Genomic DNA, 20,052 nt, shown 5'->3' on the forward strand with positions numbered 1-20,052 from the left:
GTAAATTTAAATATATTTACCTGTGTCTATAGAAATACTTTTTATTGTGTCAGTTTTGTCAACATAAGAAACACTGAAACCTGTGAAGAATATCTGTTAGTTTATTTGAGCCCAAACTGTCGACAGTTTCCAGGAAGCAAAACCTCAACAGATTGAGATAATGCTCCAGAAAATGGTAGTTTTACACCTTACTTTATACATTACAATCAAAACAGAAAATGTAAGTGTGTTACATGAAATCCATTGGTGATAGATTAGGGAGGCAGGAGAAAGCAAAGTGGGGAAACCTCTGGGATTGGATGAAAAGTAAAATGATAGACACATACAACTTTTACATAGGTGGGTGCAGGATTCTTAACAGCCAACAGTTAACTCAGTAACAATGAGGGGATTTGTGGTCTCCACAGAGTGGTGCCTGTGCTTTGAGGGGTCCGGAAAGAAGGAAAATTGCTTTGATATTCCAAAGAAATGTTATCTTAGAAGCAAAAGGAGAATAAATAGGCTCAGTTAAGGTAAAGATTGACCTTTGTCAGGGAAGATGCAGGCTTAGGACATGACTACCTGCCGTAAACAGCTTTTAGTTAAAAAGTTTTCATTTCAGACCATCCTTTGTGGTGACTTTAGGTCTTTGGGTTTGCAAGGCTACCTCACAGGCCTTCTCTGAGCTTGTCAGGTTAGCATGTGGCCCCTTTTCATCCACAGTTTAAATAGAACTGTCATAAATTTGAGAATCACTATTTCAGGTCTATGTTAATACTATTTATATGCCTGTGTGTTTATGTGTGTGTATTCAAGGAACATCAGGGAATAAACGGGAAAGTTTTTCTTATAGATTTTTAAAATCCAGTTCTAGTATACTGGCTAAACTAGATCATTTTAACTTTTATTTTATACTATTATACAATATATAAAAGAGAAGAGTAATTGCTTTACATTAAAATATTTTCTTAGGTTTTGAAAATAATAGAAAAATTAAAGCATGATTAATTGGAAAATATTACTTAAAGCTTGAATGAACTCACTTTTTTTTTATTAATTTTTATTTTGAGAGAGTGGAAGGGAGAGAGAGACAGAAACATGAATATGAGAGAGAAACATTGATGGACTGTCCCACATGGAACCCGCAAGCTGACCGGGAACTGAATCGGACCTCTCAGTCCATGGGATGACGCTCAACCCACTGAGCCACACCAGCCTGGCTTAACTCACATTTTTAAATTTACCTATCTATTACTATCTATCTGTGAGTATGTGTTTTGAATCCTAAATGCTAATATATAATGCATTTATGAAAGTATAAATGCTAATATTTCACACAATTTTTAAGTTCAGATGGTAGTGTATGTTAAAGTAATAAAGCAACGAATCAAAGTCAATGATATATAGTCAATAATTATAGTAATTGATTTAATTTTGAGAGAAGACTAACCCTGCTTTAAATGTTACTCAAAAATTAGCCTTTAAAGCTATATACTCCCCATCAATCTTGTATGAGAGTTCCCATTTCCTCAAATTTCCCTGCACTAGTTATTATAATCATTTTATATTTTGCCAGTCTCATTGTCGCATAAATATTCATTTTTCTGATTTTTGGTGAAGGTTAGCAGTATTATATATGTTCAAAGTCATTTAAATAATTTTTATAAAATAACAGATTTATATTATCATTTTTATAAGATTATATTATATTTACAGATCTGCAGTTTCTTTATAAATGATAAACATTAATTCTTAATCTATTGTGCATATTTAAAAATTCTTTTTCTCTGCCTCTTAACAGTATTTATGAAACTTCCAAAATAAATCTCACTTGGATTTTCATTAAGATGTTACTGAAGTTACAGGTTTATTGGAAAGAGAATCAATATCCTTTTAATATTGCACCTTTGCATTCAGGGAACTACCTATTTTTCTATTAAGTTCTCCATATACACTTCAAATGAATTTTGTAGTTTTATTCATACTGTATAGACACTACTTTTAGGTATATTCAACCATATTTTATAATCTTTGTTGCTAAAAGTGTATATTTAACTCCTACCTTTTAATTGTGATTAGGAACAAAGTTGATGAATTTTGCATATTCAGATGTCACTAAGGGAGACTGTATATATAGATAGTTAGGAGTCTGGCTATGGATCACACTGCTTCAACTGAACCCTATTTGGTTGTTGTCTGGATGCCCATCCGTGTACATATTAGCTTAGCTACTTGACTCCTGTTTCACCATCTGTGAAATGAAGCTATAAATAGAAACAGGCTTCCTAGTAACTGTACTAGAAATTCTACTGATCTATCCTTTCAAGTGATGTTTTTTATAAATTTTTATAGATATTACTTAAGAGAATAAAATAAAGTACTCTTTAATTTCTAACTTACCAAAGTTTTCTTTTTAAATTATTTTTGTAATAGTGAGATTTGACCCACTGAGAATCTGAAAACCTATATTACAGGTATATTGAAATTTATAATACATGCAATTGATTTTATTTTTTAAAGACAAAACAGAAATGTTAAACTCTTTGGGGAAGGGGTACTTTGTATATATTTGAGAAATACTAAAAATTTATGAAAAGATTATTGATTTTATTCTTTTTCAAAAGCTCAGAGTTAAGTAAATAATTGCAAGTCGTTTTCTCTTTGATCTGTTTCCTTAATTAAATTTAGTCATCATAAAAATATATTAAGATTTTTATTTATATGTATGATATTATCCAGGTTATAGGTTCCATAATATATATCCTCATTTAATTTTTACAATAACTTATGAGATGGATAATACTCATAGTTTCCCTAGGTTGGCCTGGCCTCTAATAAGCCTGTAAATTTTCTTTCCTTATACTCCTACAAAATCCAATCTTATATAAGAGAGGCATTTATTTATATGGACATGTCAAGGACAAGAAAAAACTACTGAGAGCTGTGAGAGAGAATCTGATGTGATCAGAATATAAAAAAGGTTTCACACTCCTAGGAAAACCCAGATTGTTCTATAACCATAGTAACATGGCAACAAATAGCCACCTGAACCCATTCAATCTATTAACAACTTGAATCAGTGAAAATCTTTTACCAACCTAATAGTTAATGATAGACTTTTGGTTTTAAAATCAGTCATTAATGGGCAAACTCACTCCCATAAACAAGCCTTAGACTGAAAATCAATCAATCAGTCAAATCACCAGGCTTTTACAGATGACATCAACTTCTGCGCAGCTCTGAGAGATCCTCCAATCTCCAATCTCCGTGATTCCTCAAAACCTGTCAACTCGGAACAGTCACTTTTGCTCAGAAAGGCTATGCAGTTCCTAAAAACAGCTTTGTGTGTCCAGTATTTTTTTTTTTTTTTTTTGAAGACATGAAAGAGACAAGCTATTTATCCTCCATACATCCAACGCATGAGTAGACATTTTCACTCTAAAAAGTAATTACTGTTCAAAAGCAATTATGAACTCTATCTGGGACATGGCTGCCAGTCTCTGGATTAAGGCTCCATCGTTCTGCCTAGCAACGAGTCACTGTGGCCTCTGGGTCTGCTTTTCGACCTCTGGTTCCATCTTCTTAGACATCTTTTTCTTTTCTTTTTTTTTTTTTTTTTTCTATAAAAAAGAGCTGGTGTTTGCAGCTAAGAAGTGTGTTCAGCCAATTACTTGCCTATACTTTTCGAGAGTCTAATATCTCTACCTGTCCATTTTAGTTAAAGCTAGCCTTTCACTTAGTATATTTCTCTTTAAATCTTTAGGAGTCATATGGAATACATAAGTGTATTTTGTGTATCCCTACATAGGAGGGATAGAATTTGTGGCCAGAGGGAAAACTAGCAGATTGTATTTTCTGAAGGTAGCTGCATCAATATATATCCCACCAATGATCTTTGAATATAACTGTCTTTCAATATGACTTTGACATTTTCCCATTGAGTTATGTGGCTATGTTTCTTATCCTTGAGTCTTGCAAAACCTTTACAACTCTGATAATGCATAAAATATGACAGTAGTCATGATATGTGTATTTAAAACTAGGTCATAAAAGATACTGCAACTTTTGCCCGGCCAGTATAGCTCAGAGGTTGAGCATCGACCCATGCACCAAGAGGTCGCCAGTTCCCTTCAGTGAGTCCCAAATAGAGATGTATTGAGGCCTTTCCAGAAGGCAGCCCCAAATTTCCAGAAATTTGAGTGAATCTCCCAGACCAATCAAACTTTCTGATAACTGCAGTCTCCGTTATTATAATGCAAAATCATGACGTGACAGGTTTGATACAAGGACTGCCTAACCAAGCCCTTCCCAGATTTTGATTAATTTTTAGGGTGAGCATAAACATGACATTCAAGTGCTCGCTTCGGCAGCACATATACTAAAATTGGAATGATACAGAGAAGATTAGCATGGCCCCTGCGCAAGGATGACACGCAAATTCGTGAGCGTTCCATATTTTTTATTTTCTGCCGTTTCCTTTTTAAGAAAAAAAAGACATGACATTCAAGCCACAGCATTTTGGAATAATTGTTATGCTATTTTTAAGAAACCAGAAAGATAGTCATTTAAAACATTAAACAAATATAAATTAAAAATAAAAATGAACTGGAATAATAATTAATTTAAGAAAAGGAAAATTTCAAATATGTTTCCATGATACTCAAGAAAATAACAAAAATAAAGCCTCACTGAAGCAAGATCTCAGACAAGTGTTTGGAGGATATATTATTAGTACAACAGAAGATGCAAAGTGAGCTGAAATGATTCAAAATTTAAATAAAATACAAAACAATGTTACACATTCCTGGCCGGTGGGGCTCAGTTGCTAAGGAGTTGTCCTGTGCATTGCAAGGTTGCTGGCTCAATTCCTCCCCAGGACGCATGCCGGGGTTGTAGGCTCTGTCTCCAGCAGGGGGTGTGCAGGAGGCGCCTGGATGGATGCTTCGCTCTCATGTGGATGTTTTCTCTAAAAATTAATAAAAATATTAAAAATATATGTTACAGAAAATAATATCTATGTTCAAAGTGTTAAAAATTGTAGTTCACTGCTGAAAACTGAGTCAGAAGTAAGTTAATCCTACTTTCCCCCAAATTTTTTAAAAGCCCAAAACATCAAAAATAAAAAAAAGAGCCCTGGCTGGGTGGATCGGTTGGAGTGCCATCCAGTGCACCTGAAAGGCTGCAGGTTCAATTCCAGGTCAGGGCACATACCTAGGTTGTGGGTTCAATCTCTGGTCAACGTGTGTATGGGAGGCAATTAATTGATGTTTCTCTCTCCATTTTTTCTCTCTCTAAAAATCAATGAAAGGACATATTCTCAGGTGAGGATAAAAAAATAAATGAATAAAATTTTTAAAAGATACAATAATATGAATATGAGGATATCCATATTTTGTTGCAAAATCATATTCTCTCAAGAAAAAAACATAACAAAAGTAGTATTGAACAAATGCAAATATATTTTTGATAAAAAAAAAACTGAATTTGGAGAGGTAAAGTGTGTTGCAGTTTTTTTATATTGTTTGTGTTGTGTTCTTTACAACTGCTCCTTGAGATAGAATCTGATTATCTATTTAAATAGTAAATGCATGATTTTGAGGTTTTTATTGTTTATTTATACCATATTATGTGCTTCATGCAATATATAAAGAAAATGTAATTTGTATATGCAATATCATATAAAGCCTTGTCATACTCTAAATGAACATAACTACTCATGAATTACTAAATATTAATAATCATGTAACAGGTGCATTAAATCCTTTATTTTATAACACAATTGTTCTGGATGAATTTAAGAGTGATCTGGTGATTATTGGCAAAATTGTTTGAGGTTTTTCTGTAAGTTCAAAATGCATTACTATTCATCCCCCTTTAACAATAATATATGGGATCCCTTTTTCTTAAAAGTTTCCATTCTACATTATTCTTTCAGAATCGAATTGGAAATATAAACATATGTTGCGTAGTATTTATGGCAAGTGTCTAGAAGGAAATATTATAAATGAATAGCATAACAAAATAAAATGCAACTTTGAAAAAAATTTATATACTCCCCTACCCACAAAAAGTTTAGAGTAGAAATAATATAGATAGCACATGTATGCTATATATTTATGTATAACCTGATCAAAGATTCAGAAAACTGACACTAAAATAACAAAGTTAATTTAATGTAAAAACTTAACAAATTTGAATCAAAGAGAAAATTTAAAACTACTATGGACACTTTAAATGAGCTATATTATTATTAAATTACATATATTAAAAGCACTTGAATTAAATACATAGCAAGAAAGTCCAGGCAAATCGGGATGTTCATTTTATAAATAAAATACAAATAATAATTTAAAAATCAAGTTAAAAAGGCTAAAACTCAAATACAAATTAGAAACCAGTGAGTTAAAGCAATAATATATCTGCTAAAGATTTAAAATATAATATATAGCTACAATTTAGAATGTGAAAACCTCCACACATAGCTAAAGACATAAACCAAATATTTATTGGAAATATTTTTCTCTAAATTATGCATTCAATATTTGTAAACCATGACAAAGGATAGGTTTTTGAGAAAATTTATAAGATTTGTAATTTATAAAAATGATACTAGAAATGATTAAATACCTAAAAATACAAATCATTGTAAAAACATGAGATGTAAAGAATGCCTTTCACACCCTTAATACCCCATTCCTGCAAAAAAATACCCTAGGCTTAGAATGATTTACCGATGAATTCTATTAGAACTTAAATGACTGTATTATTTATGTATTGCTATTTAAAATGTTCCCCAGAATAGACAGTGATACTTCTACAGAAGTATTCATCTATTGCAGTGCACTGTGTAAATATATAAATTACCATAAATAGATCCACTTTAACCTGAACAATAAAATGTACACAAGACATCTTTCTTTTTTTTAATTATAAGAGAAAGTTTTTAGGAAGCTACAAAGGTAGTAGAAATGAGCTGGCTGAGCTGCACAGGATCAGGAAACAAGTTACAGAAGCAAAAGAACGGTCCTGGGAGCTTTGGAGAAGGAAGGGCAAAGGTGAGGGGGTGGCGGGAGAACTGGGGTACGGGCTGGAAAGGCACAGGCGTCCTGGAGAGGAAGAGCACCTACCCAAGGTACCTTATGTTTTTTAAATCAATAAGAAACTAGATATCTGGTGGAAAAATAAATGTGAGAGAATAGCTACAAAGATTTTGAAAAAGAATGGTAATATGAAGACCTAAACTTACTAAGAATTAAAATGGATTCTAATATTAAGATGTTAACCGGAATAAAAAATTTTAACAATAAAGCAAAGTTAAAAATACAGAATAACCATGGGAAGTTAAGCTATGAAAAAGGTTGCATTTCAAAATAAAATGAGAGAATAGATGATTCAGTAAATCATTTTGGAAGTAGTTGTTTCGAAAAATACGAAGGTCTTATTATCTTCTTAAATCCATTATCCCAATTACTTCATCATGAATCATTTATTGAAACTTAAGACACATTAAAAGTGCAAAAGAAAAAAGACTGTTATATTCATAACTTGTAATGGAAGAAAGTTTTTCAGATAATCTTAGGAATCCCAAAAACTATCAATGGAAAAAAGAAATTGGACACATACAAAAAGATCTTCTGTGGAGCAAAAGGAAAAAAATAAGCCTTAACAGCTCAGCTGGTGTGGCTCAGGGGTTGAGCATCTACCCACGCACCAAGAGGCCGCCAGTTCCATTCCCGGTCAGGACACATGCCCAGGTTGTGGGCCCAGTCCCCAGTGGGGGGCATGCAGGAGGCGGCCAATCGATGTTTCTATCTCTCTCTGTCCTCTCCCTTCCTCTCTCTCTAAAGTCAATAAAGAAAAAAAAAATTTTTAAAGCTTAAACAAAGCAAATTAAATATAGATATGTATATGCACACAGAAAATACATAAACAAAATATGTTAATATATAGTATTTATAATATACACTATTATATATACACATATATTCTAGGTAAAAACTTAGCACATATGGCTTTTCAAATTACAAATTTATGAATACCTAATAGTAATTTTACAGTAATAGGAATTTTTCCCATTCTAGTAACAAGCAATATTTAGAGAAATAGTGTAAGAGACATTCTGCATCCATAAATTCTCACAAATAAACCTATGTACATACATATGTGCTCAGACAGTGAATGAATGAGAAATATATGTAATTCCTTCTTTGCAGAAAACATTTTTTCATTTAAAGTTTTTTTTTTTCTTTATTGACTTTTTAGAGAGAGAAGAAGGGAGAGGGAGAGAGATAGAAACATCGATGAGAGAGAACATCAGTTGGCTACCTCCTGCATGCCCCCCACTGGGGATCCGACCCACAGCCCTGGCTTGTGCCCTGACCAGGAATCAAACCAGCAACCTCTTGGTACATGAGTCGATGCCCAGCCACTGACCTACACAGGCCAGGCAACTGCAAACATTCTTTACATTCCTTGCTACTGTTAAGGTAGCAAAGCCATGTCACTTGTTTTGGGATTTGTGAGCAGTTGTGAATACAGAAGAGATTCCAGTTTTGGTGTCAAATAATAATGTGAACTTTCAATGTTGATAGTTTTCAAATTATTTTCTAAAGAGTCTGTACAAATTTACCTTCTGAATAGTATTAGTTCAATAATTACTTAAAGCAGAAACATTTAAGATCTAGTACATAACTCATGAAATTTTCTTTTCTATGTGAAATGATTGGTGTTCCAGATAATGAATCCTTCAACTTGAGTCTTGCAGGTGAGGCAGAGCCTACACTGAATGCGAGGGAACTAACTTATTTGTTCGGTTTTGAAATGAAACCCATGAGTTACTAGGCAAGTTTGCACTGCAACATAGCCTAACCTGATTTGACAGATACTTGGTTAAATAATAAACTTAATTTAGATAAAATTTCCCTTTTTATAATTTATATATTCTTGGGAAAGTAACAAAATCTGCCTAGTCCTGTTTTCTGACCTTGAAAGGGTTAGATTTAATTACTTATATAATATAAAGATTTATTTAAAAAATTGATATCCACTTTCAATGAGAGAAATTAGAAATTGAATGAATTTCTGGCTCAACTGCTTAATTAAAATATGTCTTTCATTTTTTTTCTCTCACCATTTTAGGAAACTTTATTTTTCACTAAGGTTTTACATTGCTCATAGATATGAATAAGAAATTAAATTAATGTTGTCTATTATGTCCTGAATTTTTAAAATAATTTATTATTTTAGTTTTTATAAAAGTTACAATATTTCTTAAAGCTCTATTTATGATGGTAAATTTTAATTTTAAATGACAGGGCAAAAAAATATCATTAATTATAATGAGAAATATTTTCTGTGGGGATTATTTAAAGTTTTTCAATGAAATTACCTTAAAGAAGGACTTAATTCTACTCATATGTAGACTTCAGGAATTGATATATTTAGTAGATGTGATACATATATACAATGAACTACTATACAGTCATAAAAAAGAATAAAATACTACCATTTGCAAAACACGGATAAATCTTGAGAATAACATGCAAAACAAAACATCAGATAGAAAAAGTAATAAAACATATGATTTTATTCATATGTGGATACAACACTAAAAGCAACAAATAAAGACAAACAAACAAACCAAAATTCATAGACACAGACAAAAGTATGGTGGTTACCAGAAGAAAAGGGGGGTGAAGAGATAGTGAATGAAGGGTAGAGGGGAGTCAAGTGTATGGTTCCAGAAGGAGATTTGATTTAGGGTGGTGGGTACACAATACAATATACAGGTGATGTATAATGCAATTTTACACTTGAAATCTATATAATGTTATTAACTAATGTCACTCCAATTAATTTAATAAAAATAAAAAACATATAAGTAAATAACATTTAGTAGAAACAAATATAATTTTGAATTAATCAGTTGGATATAGCCAAAATATTTTGATTTCTAACATAATTGTAACATTTTAAAGGTAAACACAATATTGGGTCTCTAGACAGTTAAAATGATTCACATGTTGATATTATTATTATTATACAGTAATCAAATACTTTATAATTTACCGCTTTCTCAATATATGCATTTTGAAATTATTTCTCAAAACAGTTACAGAAAAATGTTATTCATATACCTAAAAATTGAGTCTATGTTAATATATATTTTTAGGTGAAGAGGTTCACATAGGGGATTTTTACTTTTTTGTCTTGGGTCTTTTCTTTTTTTTTTTTTTTTTTTTTTATCCTCACCCGAGGATATTTTTCCAATTTTTGTACAGATAGAGTGGGAGGGAGAGAGAGAGAGAAACATCGACGTGAAGGGACACATCGAGTGGCTGCCACCCGCACGACCAACCAGGGCCGGGGACAAACTGCAACCGAGGTACGTGCCCTTAGCGGGAACCGAATCCGAGTCTCTCTGTACCGCAGGCCGACGCTCTAACCACTGAGCCAAACCGGCCAGGGCTGTCTTGGGTCTTTTCAAAGTGTACCTGTAGGATATATGAACTTTGATGGCAAAATTATTTCTAACTATACCTCAAATATAGAATTTTAAAGATGTTAAATAAATAAATGTGCTTTATAAATCTTAGAAAATATTTAGTCCAGATTGAACCTTGCCAGGGCTTGATGGTCTTTGTTCTGAATTGATTAATGAATTTGACTTTATTTTTAATGACAAATATTACTAAAATATTTGATAGATTTTCCCCTAAAATGACTAATGGAATATAAAATATACATACTTATTACTTCATATTCTTTATTCTTCAAAGAGCATTTTAATGTTTTTCTCTTGATTAATCACAATGTCCACAAAAAAGACTAGCGCCTGGCACCACCGTGCATCATTGCTGACAGCTACAAAATAAAACAAACTCATGCATATTTAATATTTAATAATAATTTACAAAATTACAATCCATATAACAAGAAGGGACTGTGGTATTTAAGTCTCTTCATACTGATCACATGGTATAAACAATGACACTAGAAAATGTATTGAAGCAAGATTTTGCAAGTGACCATATTTTAATAAAACTTTTTTAAAAGACAACTAGATTTCAATAAACTTAAAGTAATTTAGGAATGTTGTTTTCAACTAATGACCACATTCTTACTTCTTGGAATATGATTAGGCTAGAGATGAAGTTAAATATGAAAGTTGGTGTCAGGTGACCTAACCACTAATACAATTTAAACTGTCATTATTTTAAAATCCTAATTGTATATTGTAGAACTAGTCTTTGACTAAAAAAAAACGGTATTTAGTTACATTATATGGTGAACACAATCTATTAGACATAGATCTGTTTTTTTAAATTTCAAAATTTAAACTAAAATTTATTGCTAAACTTTTTATCAAAAGCTTCATGTTCTCAATAGAATAAAACCACTTTTTCAATAGTATCAGAAGATGAGCTCTACAAAGGCTGTAATTTTATATGCAATTGAAACCATGTTTACTAAGTGTAAATGCTGCTATGATTAATTACTGATGTTAAATTATTTACCAAATACTGTGACTATTTTCTTACCTTTTAAAACACAACTTTTCTGTTTTCTAAGTAAGCCAACCGCACAATTATAAGCACCTATTACTATACTGGACGCTGCTGTATGCAAGCGATAGTTATTAAAATTTGAAAAGGAGAAACTTCAACCTCAGGTTAGGATTTGGAACATAAAATTAACACTTTATGTAATGAAAATATTTTTAAAAGATAAAATAATAACCTCCTTCTATGATGCTATCGAAGAACTAAGTAAGGGAACCTCAAAGAGCCGAATTATACTGAGAATAAGCCCTTCACTGGGAAGCAGAAAAAAAAGCTGTTTTTTAGTAATGGATGAAAGTACATATGGGTTAATTTTACAGTAACCATAGTTTTACAAGTTCCAAATAAGTATATATTTCTTAAACAGGGCCAAACCATTACTCATAAAAGAAAAAATAAAGAATAAATAAAATTTCATCAAAATAAAAATGTTATTTTCATAGAAGGCTCCATTTAAAAATAGTTAAAAGAACCAGACTGAGAGCACATATTTCTAATAGTACTTGTATTAGAATAAAAAAAATTACTCCTAAAATCAATACTTAATACAAAACAACCCAATTAAAAATGAGTAAGAAGTTAAAAATTACTTCATACACACACACACAAATATGTAATTAGCCAATATATACCAAAAGGGTTGAGCAACTTCATTATTCGTAAGAGAATTTTAAATGATAATGAAACCTTAGCCATAAAAATGAAAAAATAAATGTAAAAGTGTGAGAATACAAAATGTTGGCAAGAATAACTAGAATGCTAACATATTGTGGTATTATAAAACAGTAGAACTGCTCTGAGAAACTGCTTAAGGTATTTTAAAGGTAAAATATACAGTGATACCTCGGTTCTCGAACATAATTCGTTCCTGGAGGACGGTCGAGAACCAAATTGTTCGAGAACCGAAGCAATGAAACCCAATAGGAAATAATGGAAACTGGATTAATTCGTTCCAAGCCCCAGAAAATGCCTATTTACTGGCCTAATTTGTATATAATATGTAGAAAAACATAAGTCTCAACAAGAAATAAAAGTGTACAGTATGTATTAAAAAAATAAAATAAAATGTACTGTAAAGTACAGTAAATTGTGTTTCATTTACTGTACCTGTACCAACCTTTATTGTCTTGAAGGGGAGTCCTCTTCAATAAAAACAGAGGGTAACTGCTCTTCGGGTGTTTCTGTTCTCTGTATCTTTTGCTGAGGAGAATCAGAATCTTTCTCTGCAGTTACTTGTCTGATTTCTTTACGGAAGAATTTTTCAATTGTTTCCTGTTTTTTCTCCTTTCAGAAATTTTGCGGAAAGTGGACATAACATTGTCATTAAAAATGTTAGCTGCTCTATTTGCTACCACTTTATCAGGGTGATGTTGTTCAACAAAGTTTGCGATTTCTGCCCATTTTGCACACATTTCATGAATAAGGCCACCAGAAATATCCTCCACTTTCTCCTCTTCTTCAGAAGAAATTTCTTCCACCATATCTTTCTGCTGCTGTTGTTGTAGGTGCATCAGTTCCTCGGAGGTTAACTCAGCAGCGTGACCTTCCACAAGTTCGTTGATGTCATCTTGTTGAATGTCAAGGCCCATGGTCTTTCCTATAGCCACAACATCATCAACTACAGCAACATCTTCATCAACGACAGGAGCTGACTCAGCTTCTAAACCCTCACTGTCCCTTTCAGGCCATAGTTTTCGCCATGCCGCATACAATGTGCGATGAGTGACATTACTCCAAGCAGTGTCAATCAAGTTTACACAATTTAGGATGTTGAAGTGTTCTTTCCAAAATTCCCTCAGAGTTAACTGTGTGTCATTTGTCACTTCAAAGCACTTCCGGAAGAGGGCCTTTGTGTACAATTTCTTGAAATTGGATATGACCTGTTGGTCCATGGGTTGCAGAATAGGGGTTGTATTGGGGGGTAAGAATTTTACTTTGATGAAGCTATAGTCATCAACTAGATCTTCCTCTAAAGCTGGGGGGTGAGCAGGAGCATTGTCCATCACTAATAGACATTTTAAAGGCAATTTTTTTTCTGCCAGGTATTCCTTCACTTGAGGTGCAAAAACTTCACGCACCCACTCTGTAAAGAATTGTCTGGTAACCCAAGCTTTGGTGTTAGACCGCCACATCACAGCCAATTTACTCTTCATTACATTGTGCCTTTTGAATGGCCTGGGATTGTCTGAATGGTAGACAAGCAAGGGTTTTACCTTGCAATCACCACTTGCATTTGCACAAAACAAAAGACTAAGCCTATCTTTCATAGGCTTGTGCCCTGGTAGCGCTTTCTCCTCTTTGGTTATGTAGGTGTTGGCTGGCATTTTTTTCCAGAATAATCCGGTCTCATCGCAGTTGAACACCTGCTCAGGAACAAACCCTTCTGCCTTGACATAGTCACTAAATTCTTTAATGAAGTTATTAGCAGCCTCTTGGTTTGCACTAGCTGCTTCCCCATGCCTAGTGACGCAATGTATGCCACTTCTATGTCTGAAATTCTCAAACCAACCTCTGCTGGCTTTAAACGTGAAAGCACCTTCACCACTTGTACCAGGTGTTTCTTCGTTCAGATCACTGAATATTTGTAGTGCTCTCTCACAAATAACGACCTCATTGATGCTGTCACCTGCTAACTCTTTTTCTTTAATGAAAAAAAGGAGCAGCTTCTCCATTTCCTCCATTATCTGAGGCCTTTGCTTAGTTATCAGCGTCACACCTTTGGCAACATTGGCAGCCTTTATAACAGCTTTATTCTTAAGGAAAGTAGAGATGGTTGATTTTGGCACGCCATACTCAGCAGACAGATCCGAAACACGTGTGCCCTGTTCATATTTGGCAATGATTTCTTTCTTCAGCTCAATAGTTGTTCTCACAGCTTTCCGCTTACCTTTGTCTGCATTACCACTTCTGGCTTTCTTTGGACCCATGTCTAAGGGTTAAATTCAGTGTAAAGCGTGACTCTCTCCACAAAGCGTGACTCTCTCTCTGCACTCACACTGATGACGCAAGCAAGGCGAATGGCGTTCATTCGGCTCAACTCGGCTCATCTCGGAAGTTCGAGTTCCAAATATTTGTTCGGATTCCAAGACAAAAGTTTCTCGAATCTCCTGGTCGAATACCGATTTGGTCGAAAGTCAAGGCGTTCGAGAACCGAGGTATCACTGTATCTGCTTGATGACCCAGCAATTCCACTCATAGTTATTCTGTGGACATGAGAAAACATATGACCCCAAACATTTATTTATACAGGAATGTTTATAACAGCTATTCAGAATAGCCAAAATCTGAAAACAACCCAAATGTTCAACCACAGAAAAATAAACACAGCGTGGTATATGCAGCCAGTGAAATATTACTCAGGAATAAAAACACACTAGTGATACATGAAATGCCATGTATGGATCTAAAACCTTTATGTTGTATAAAAGAAGAAAACCAGAAAATAAATTATATCATATTACCACACTCCTATGAGGTTAAAAACAGGACCAAGGTAATCATGATAATATAAATCAGACAGAGATTACCTGGCAGTTTTAGGAGTGGTGGTGCAGGGAGTAGACTGACTAGAAAATTCACTGTTGGAACTGCCGGGATGAGAAATGTTCTATATCTTGATTGGTAGGATGATAACATGGGCACAGTTCATTTATCAAATTTATCAAAGTGTAGATTTTGGGAGGTGGAGGCAGGATAGAGGGAGGCAAAGGGGGGAATAGGAGACATCTGTAACAGAGTCAACAATAAAAAAAATAAGTAAAATGGATATAGTTTTGGGCATGTAAATTATGCCTTAATAAAAATGCAAATTACATTACAGAATAGAGGGGTCAGAAAATATTGTCATATTGGTTATAGTACACAGCTATTTGTAACTCATCCTTGGAAGAAATAAAATTACTTGAGTCAAAACCACAGGGCTTTAAAACTGACATTCTTTCTTCTATTTATCATTGTGATGGTAGCTGGAAGGAGGGAAGCTCAAGGGAATGGCAGAGCGGTGGGGGTACAATATAGGTCAGTGTGTTCTCCAAGGAGCGGAGATGGTTTGCAGTGGGGATTTCTGGGGATACTAAATGCTGAGAGCACTTTGGTTGAGGGCGGGACTGAGCCTGAGGCTGGCAGGATACTTTTAGTATTATTTGATAAACAGATGTCGGAGATTTTTATTGACAGCAATATTATTTAACTTCATATATCCAACTAAACTGTCCCTCTGTACTTAATTGATTGTCAATATTTATGCTCAATTTTTTTTCAGAGTGCTTTTATTGCTTAGCTGGATTTATTGCTGTATAATGTCATGTTCTAAATTCTGTGGAGCCCGCAACCTTTTATCTAGTAACTAGACTTTAATAGATGATCTCAAAATTTGTGAAAACAGAATCAAAACTTTAAAATCTATAATTTTCAAAAAATTAAAAATTTCTTGAGATTTATTTATTTATTTATTTTAATTTGTTTATTAGAGCTGCTGGCATCAGGCTTTAGCTTCGAAGACTTTGACCTTTCTTGGTCATCTGTCCTTGTTTGCTACACATCTGCTTTCTCCTTAGGACTACCAGTGTCCCATTACCTACTGCTTTATATTTCACTGTCACATACAATCCTGTTGCACCCACACCTGTATGCTCCTTATTGTGCCATATTTATCTTCCGGGGAGCACAGTCACCTGCTTTTCTCTTTGGTCTCTGACAACAGGCCCACTTTAAAATGTCCACCTCTCTCAACCTTTTGCACCATTGCTAAACACTCTTTTAAGGCAGTTTAACAAACTTGACCTAATTGACTGTAGCTATATCGTGTCTAAGTTAATGTATCCATTCTAGTAATATATCAAGACCAGCTCCAGGTCAGAATGTTGAATCTTATGTCACAGGAGAATTTCCTCATATCATCAAACACTTCCTCTAACTTCTGTCTTCCTTAATCCAGTACCCTCATATACATACATTCACACTAAGTTTTCCTGGTTCCAGTTAGTATATATGTAATGTAAGCCCTGAAAGTTGGCTTTTTGTATGTAACTGCTTAACTTAAGCTGTGATTGAGAAGGCATCCACATCAAAGATGACTGTCTTCAATAAACACATTGCCAACCACAGGACTAGACAAAGAGACGGCTGGGCACAACCCCCTCACCCCCTGTGTGTGCGCACGCGCACACACACACACACACACACACACACACACACACACACACACTACCCTGGCTCCTTTGTCTTAGAGATCTTGGTTGATTTAGATAACTAACCATTTGAGCCCTTTGTTTTTTCTTCTCCCATGCTTTACGTTCTCACTCTTATGTTTTTAATTCACCAATAGGGAGCCCACAAAACCTTAGGCTCTCATGCTTGAGCCCAATAAAAGTAGAACCCCAGGCCAATGCTCTCTCTTTCTCCCTCCCTGCAACCTCACTGTGTGGCCCCAGATGTGCCATATAATTTCCAAAATCTATAAATCATAAACCATTTTCTTCAGAGTTTCCTGATAGTTATGGCTGATGGCATCTGGCAATCAGAATAAGAACCAGAAGGGCTGGTCCATTCAAAACATTGATTATTAATAGGTAAAGACCAGCACAAAACAATATATTAACAAGATACTGCAAAATTCTTTGAGTAGAAGCTACTGCAGTAACAGAGACTGTGTTTGCAAATTTGACTATGTTAGAACCGACCTTAATTACTGATGAGATGGAATAGCAGTGGACTTTGAGATACAGATATTATCATTAAATGCGGCCACTTTAGGTGAGGCCCTTGAATAATTTCCAGGCAACGGAAGGATTCTAATATTTTACAAGAGCTGTCTGTTTAATCTGGAATTTTAATGTTCACATGAAGATTCTCTCAAATGTTTCATAATAGGCACATAGTCATCTACCATTTGACTCAGTGGACACAACTGAAAATGGAGACATACCAGAACAGGATATTATTCAACTGCAAAGGTACATAAACTACAGTTGTACAGAATATATTGATGAATGTTATTATTGTGATAAGTAAAAGTAAATATCAGAAAATAACATTCAGCATATCTTTTTAAAATAAAATTAAAAGTATTGAAGTTAACCAATATCATTTTTAGGAATGTAAGTGTGTGTATGTGTGTGTGCATGAGAGTGGTCCATATCTATATAAAAAAAAATTTATAATAAAACAAGATAAGTATAGAGATTTCCTTGGGAATAAAATAGAAATACTTAGGCAATTCAAGTTATTGCCAGTATGTAGTTCTTGTATAGTGTACTGATTTATTAAAATGAATCAATTAACTAATAAGACATGAATAAACTAATGATGGGAATGTATGCTAATACAAGGCTAAATCAAATCCAATTATGTACACATAATAAATCTTATATAATTGAATAAAAAAAAATCAATATAATAACAACAAAAATAGATAAATACATGAAAAATAATTTTACTTAAAAGGGAAACTACCTGACCAATAAACTGCTGAAAAGATAATCAATATTATTATTAAATAGGAAGAAATATTAAAACGATGAAAAAAAATCATTTTGAAGTCTGAAATATTTAAGTGTTGTTGAGTGTATCAAATAATAAGAATTGTTATATTTGTTTAGATTAAAATTAGAATGCAATTTTTGACAAAAGATTGTAATAAATTTAAATATATGATTATAAATTATGACCTATCAATTCTTCTTCTATTTAAAAAATCTAGAAAAGTTTCTTTGTAGTTATATAAGAAAGAATATTTATAAATACATTTGCTGTGAATTATAAAAAAAATTAGAACAGAACAAATTTCCAATAGATATAAGAATAAATGACTAGGTTGTAGCATATTCATATGATTCAATATACAACAATACAATTGAGCAATTTTATATAACCTGGATGGATTTCACAAAATAACACTGAAGACAAAAATATTTCAAGTTAATATACAAAGTATAATACATTTATATACCATAATGATAAGCAAGAAGATAATAAAGACAAATATTGATTTAATATCTACACTTGGGAGGAGAATATGATTGGGGAAGTACTTAATAGGTTAAAACTGATAGTAATATTTCATTTTCCTTCTTTAACTGAGTAGAAAGTACAGACATGGAGTGTGTGTGTGTGTGTGTGTGTGTGTGTTTTCTCAGGTATTATTTCTCAAGGCATAGAAACAGTAATAAACTTAACTTTGACTAATGAAAGAGGAAAAATTCAGCATTGCTGAGAATGAATACAAGAGATAATTACAATGAGTTAACTAATATAAGATGAATAAAAAAGATGTAAGTTTATGAAAAGTCAAGAAACAATATACTATAAATATAAAAGTTCCCAGAGATGTGTTGAATTTGGTATATGAGAAAAACTGAGATGAAATTGTGGTTCTAAGAGAGTAGAAGGTAAGAGTTTTTGAACTGCTGAAAGGTAGAGACAATACCAGCACTGGAAGTGACCAAGAGTTAGACTGGCGTGTTGCAGGACTTATTTATGCGTTTGGAAGTAAAAATTTATTTCCAAAATATTTTCATATTTTCCCTTTCTTTGTATATGGAAAAAGACCATGTAAAATCATGAGAGTTCAATAAGACTTCACATCCCAAAGCATTTTATCTGCTCATATATTTTCATATAAATATAACCATCAATCAATCATTTTTACATGTTTACATTTATGGATGGTTGAACTACTACCTTAAGTATAATGTATGGCATGAAATAACCAATTAGAACCCTTATAAATAGCATTTTTCCAGAAAAAATATTTAATATGTGTGTTTGTTTTTCTTATAAGTTGATGTTAACTACATTTGGTTTTATTTATGTCATAAATTATTAAATATTTTATTTACTCTCTCAGTTATCTTATTTTGTTACAATATGTATTTTGAAAGATGTTTTATAGACTTTGTGTAAACAAGCAAGTAATAACTGTTTTTTATGTTTTCTTGAGTGATTCACTTTTCAAATATGTTATTACCAAATATAATGTATTTCACTCAACCTTACCAGAAAGCAACTGTCCAGTGAGTAACACAATTATACCTATCTACTGATATGTGTCCTTAATGTTTTAATATTAACTTGGCACTTTATTAAAAAAACATGTACTTTTTTTATTACCACTGTGATAATCACCTAAGGATCTCTGATTTTACTGGCACCCTATAATAAAATTTTATATAATGAAAGAAAACAATTGAATAACAAATATAGAAAAAAGCTTAGCAAAGGTTTAAAACATTTTTAAAAAATTATGTATAATCTAGTGTTTAGGGCAATGTGTAGAATATAGTACCAATTTTACTATTTAGTTATTCTTATTATGCTGACAAATAATTTTTGAGAAAATTTAATGATTGATAATTACTATAGTTTAATATCTAGAATAAAAATATTAAATTGTAATTAGATATAATTAAGATTTAGGTAACAAACTACTAAATAAGTATAGTTTTCTAGAATAATTTTAACTTTCAACAAATGCATTATAACAAATACTGTCCCTGAGTAATATTTAAAGACA

General features: G+C 32.8%; 1 protein-coding gene and 1 non-coding gene across 2 annotated transcripts in view; one reads left to right on the forward strand and one right to left on the reverse strand.

Moving 5' to 3' along the window:
* The first annotated feature begins 4,333 nt into the window (after positions 1 to 4,333).
* LOC118623147 lies at positions 4,334 to 4,440 on the forward strand. The gene has a single exon (XR_004958231.1). It is a non-coding gene; the product is annotated as a U6 spliceosomal RNA (small nuclear RNA).
* An 8,329-nt stretch (positions 4,441 to 12,769) lies between these two features.
* LOC118622356 (tigger transposable element-derived protein 1-like) overlaps positions 12,770 to 20,052 on the reverse strand; it is a 28,999-nt gene continuing 21,716 nt past the window's right edge. The window contains exon 2 of the mRNA XM_036249788.1: positions 12,770 to 14,181. Within this exon, the coding sequence (XP_036105681.1) occupies positions 12,770 to 14,181 (1,412 nt within the window). The remainder of the gene's footprint in view (positions 14,182 to 20,052) is intronic.

Source organism: Molossus molossus, unplaced genomic scaffold (genome assembly GCF_014108415.1).
Source record: "Molossus molossus isolate mMolMol1 unplaced genomic scaffold, mMolMol1.p scaffold_m16_p_9, whole genome shotgun sequence".
Classification (NCBI taxonomy): Eukaryota; Metazoa; Chordata; class Mammalia; order Chiroptera; family Molossidae; genus Molossus; species Molossus molossus.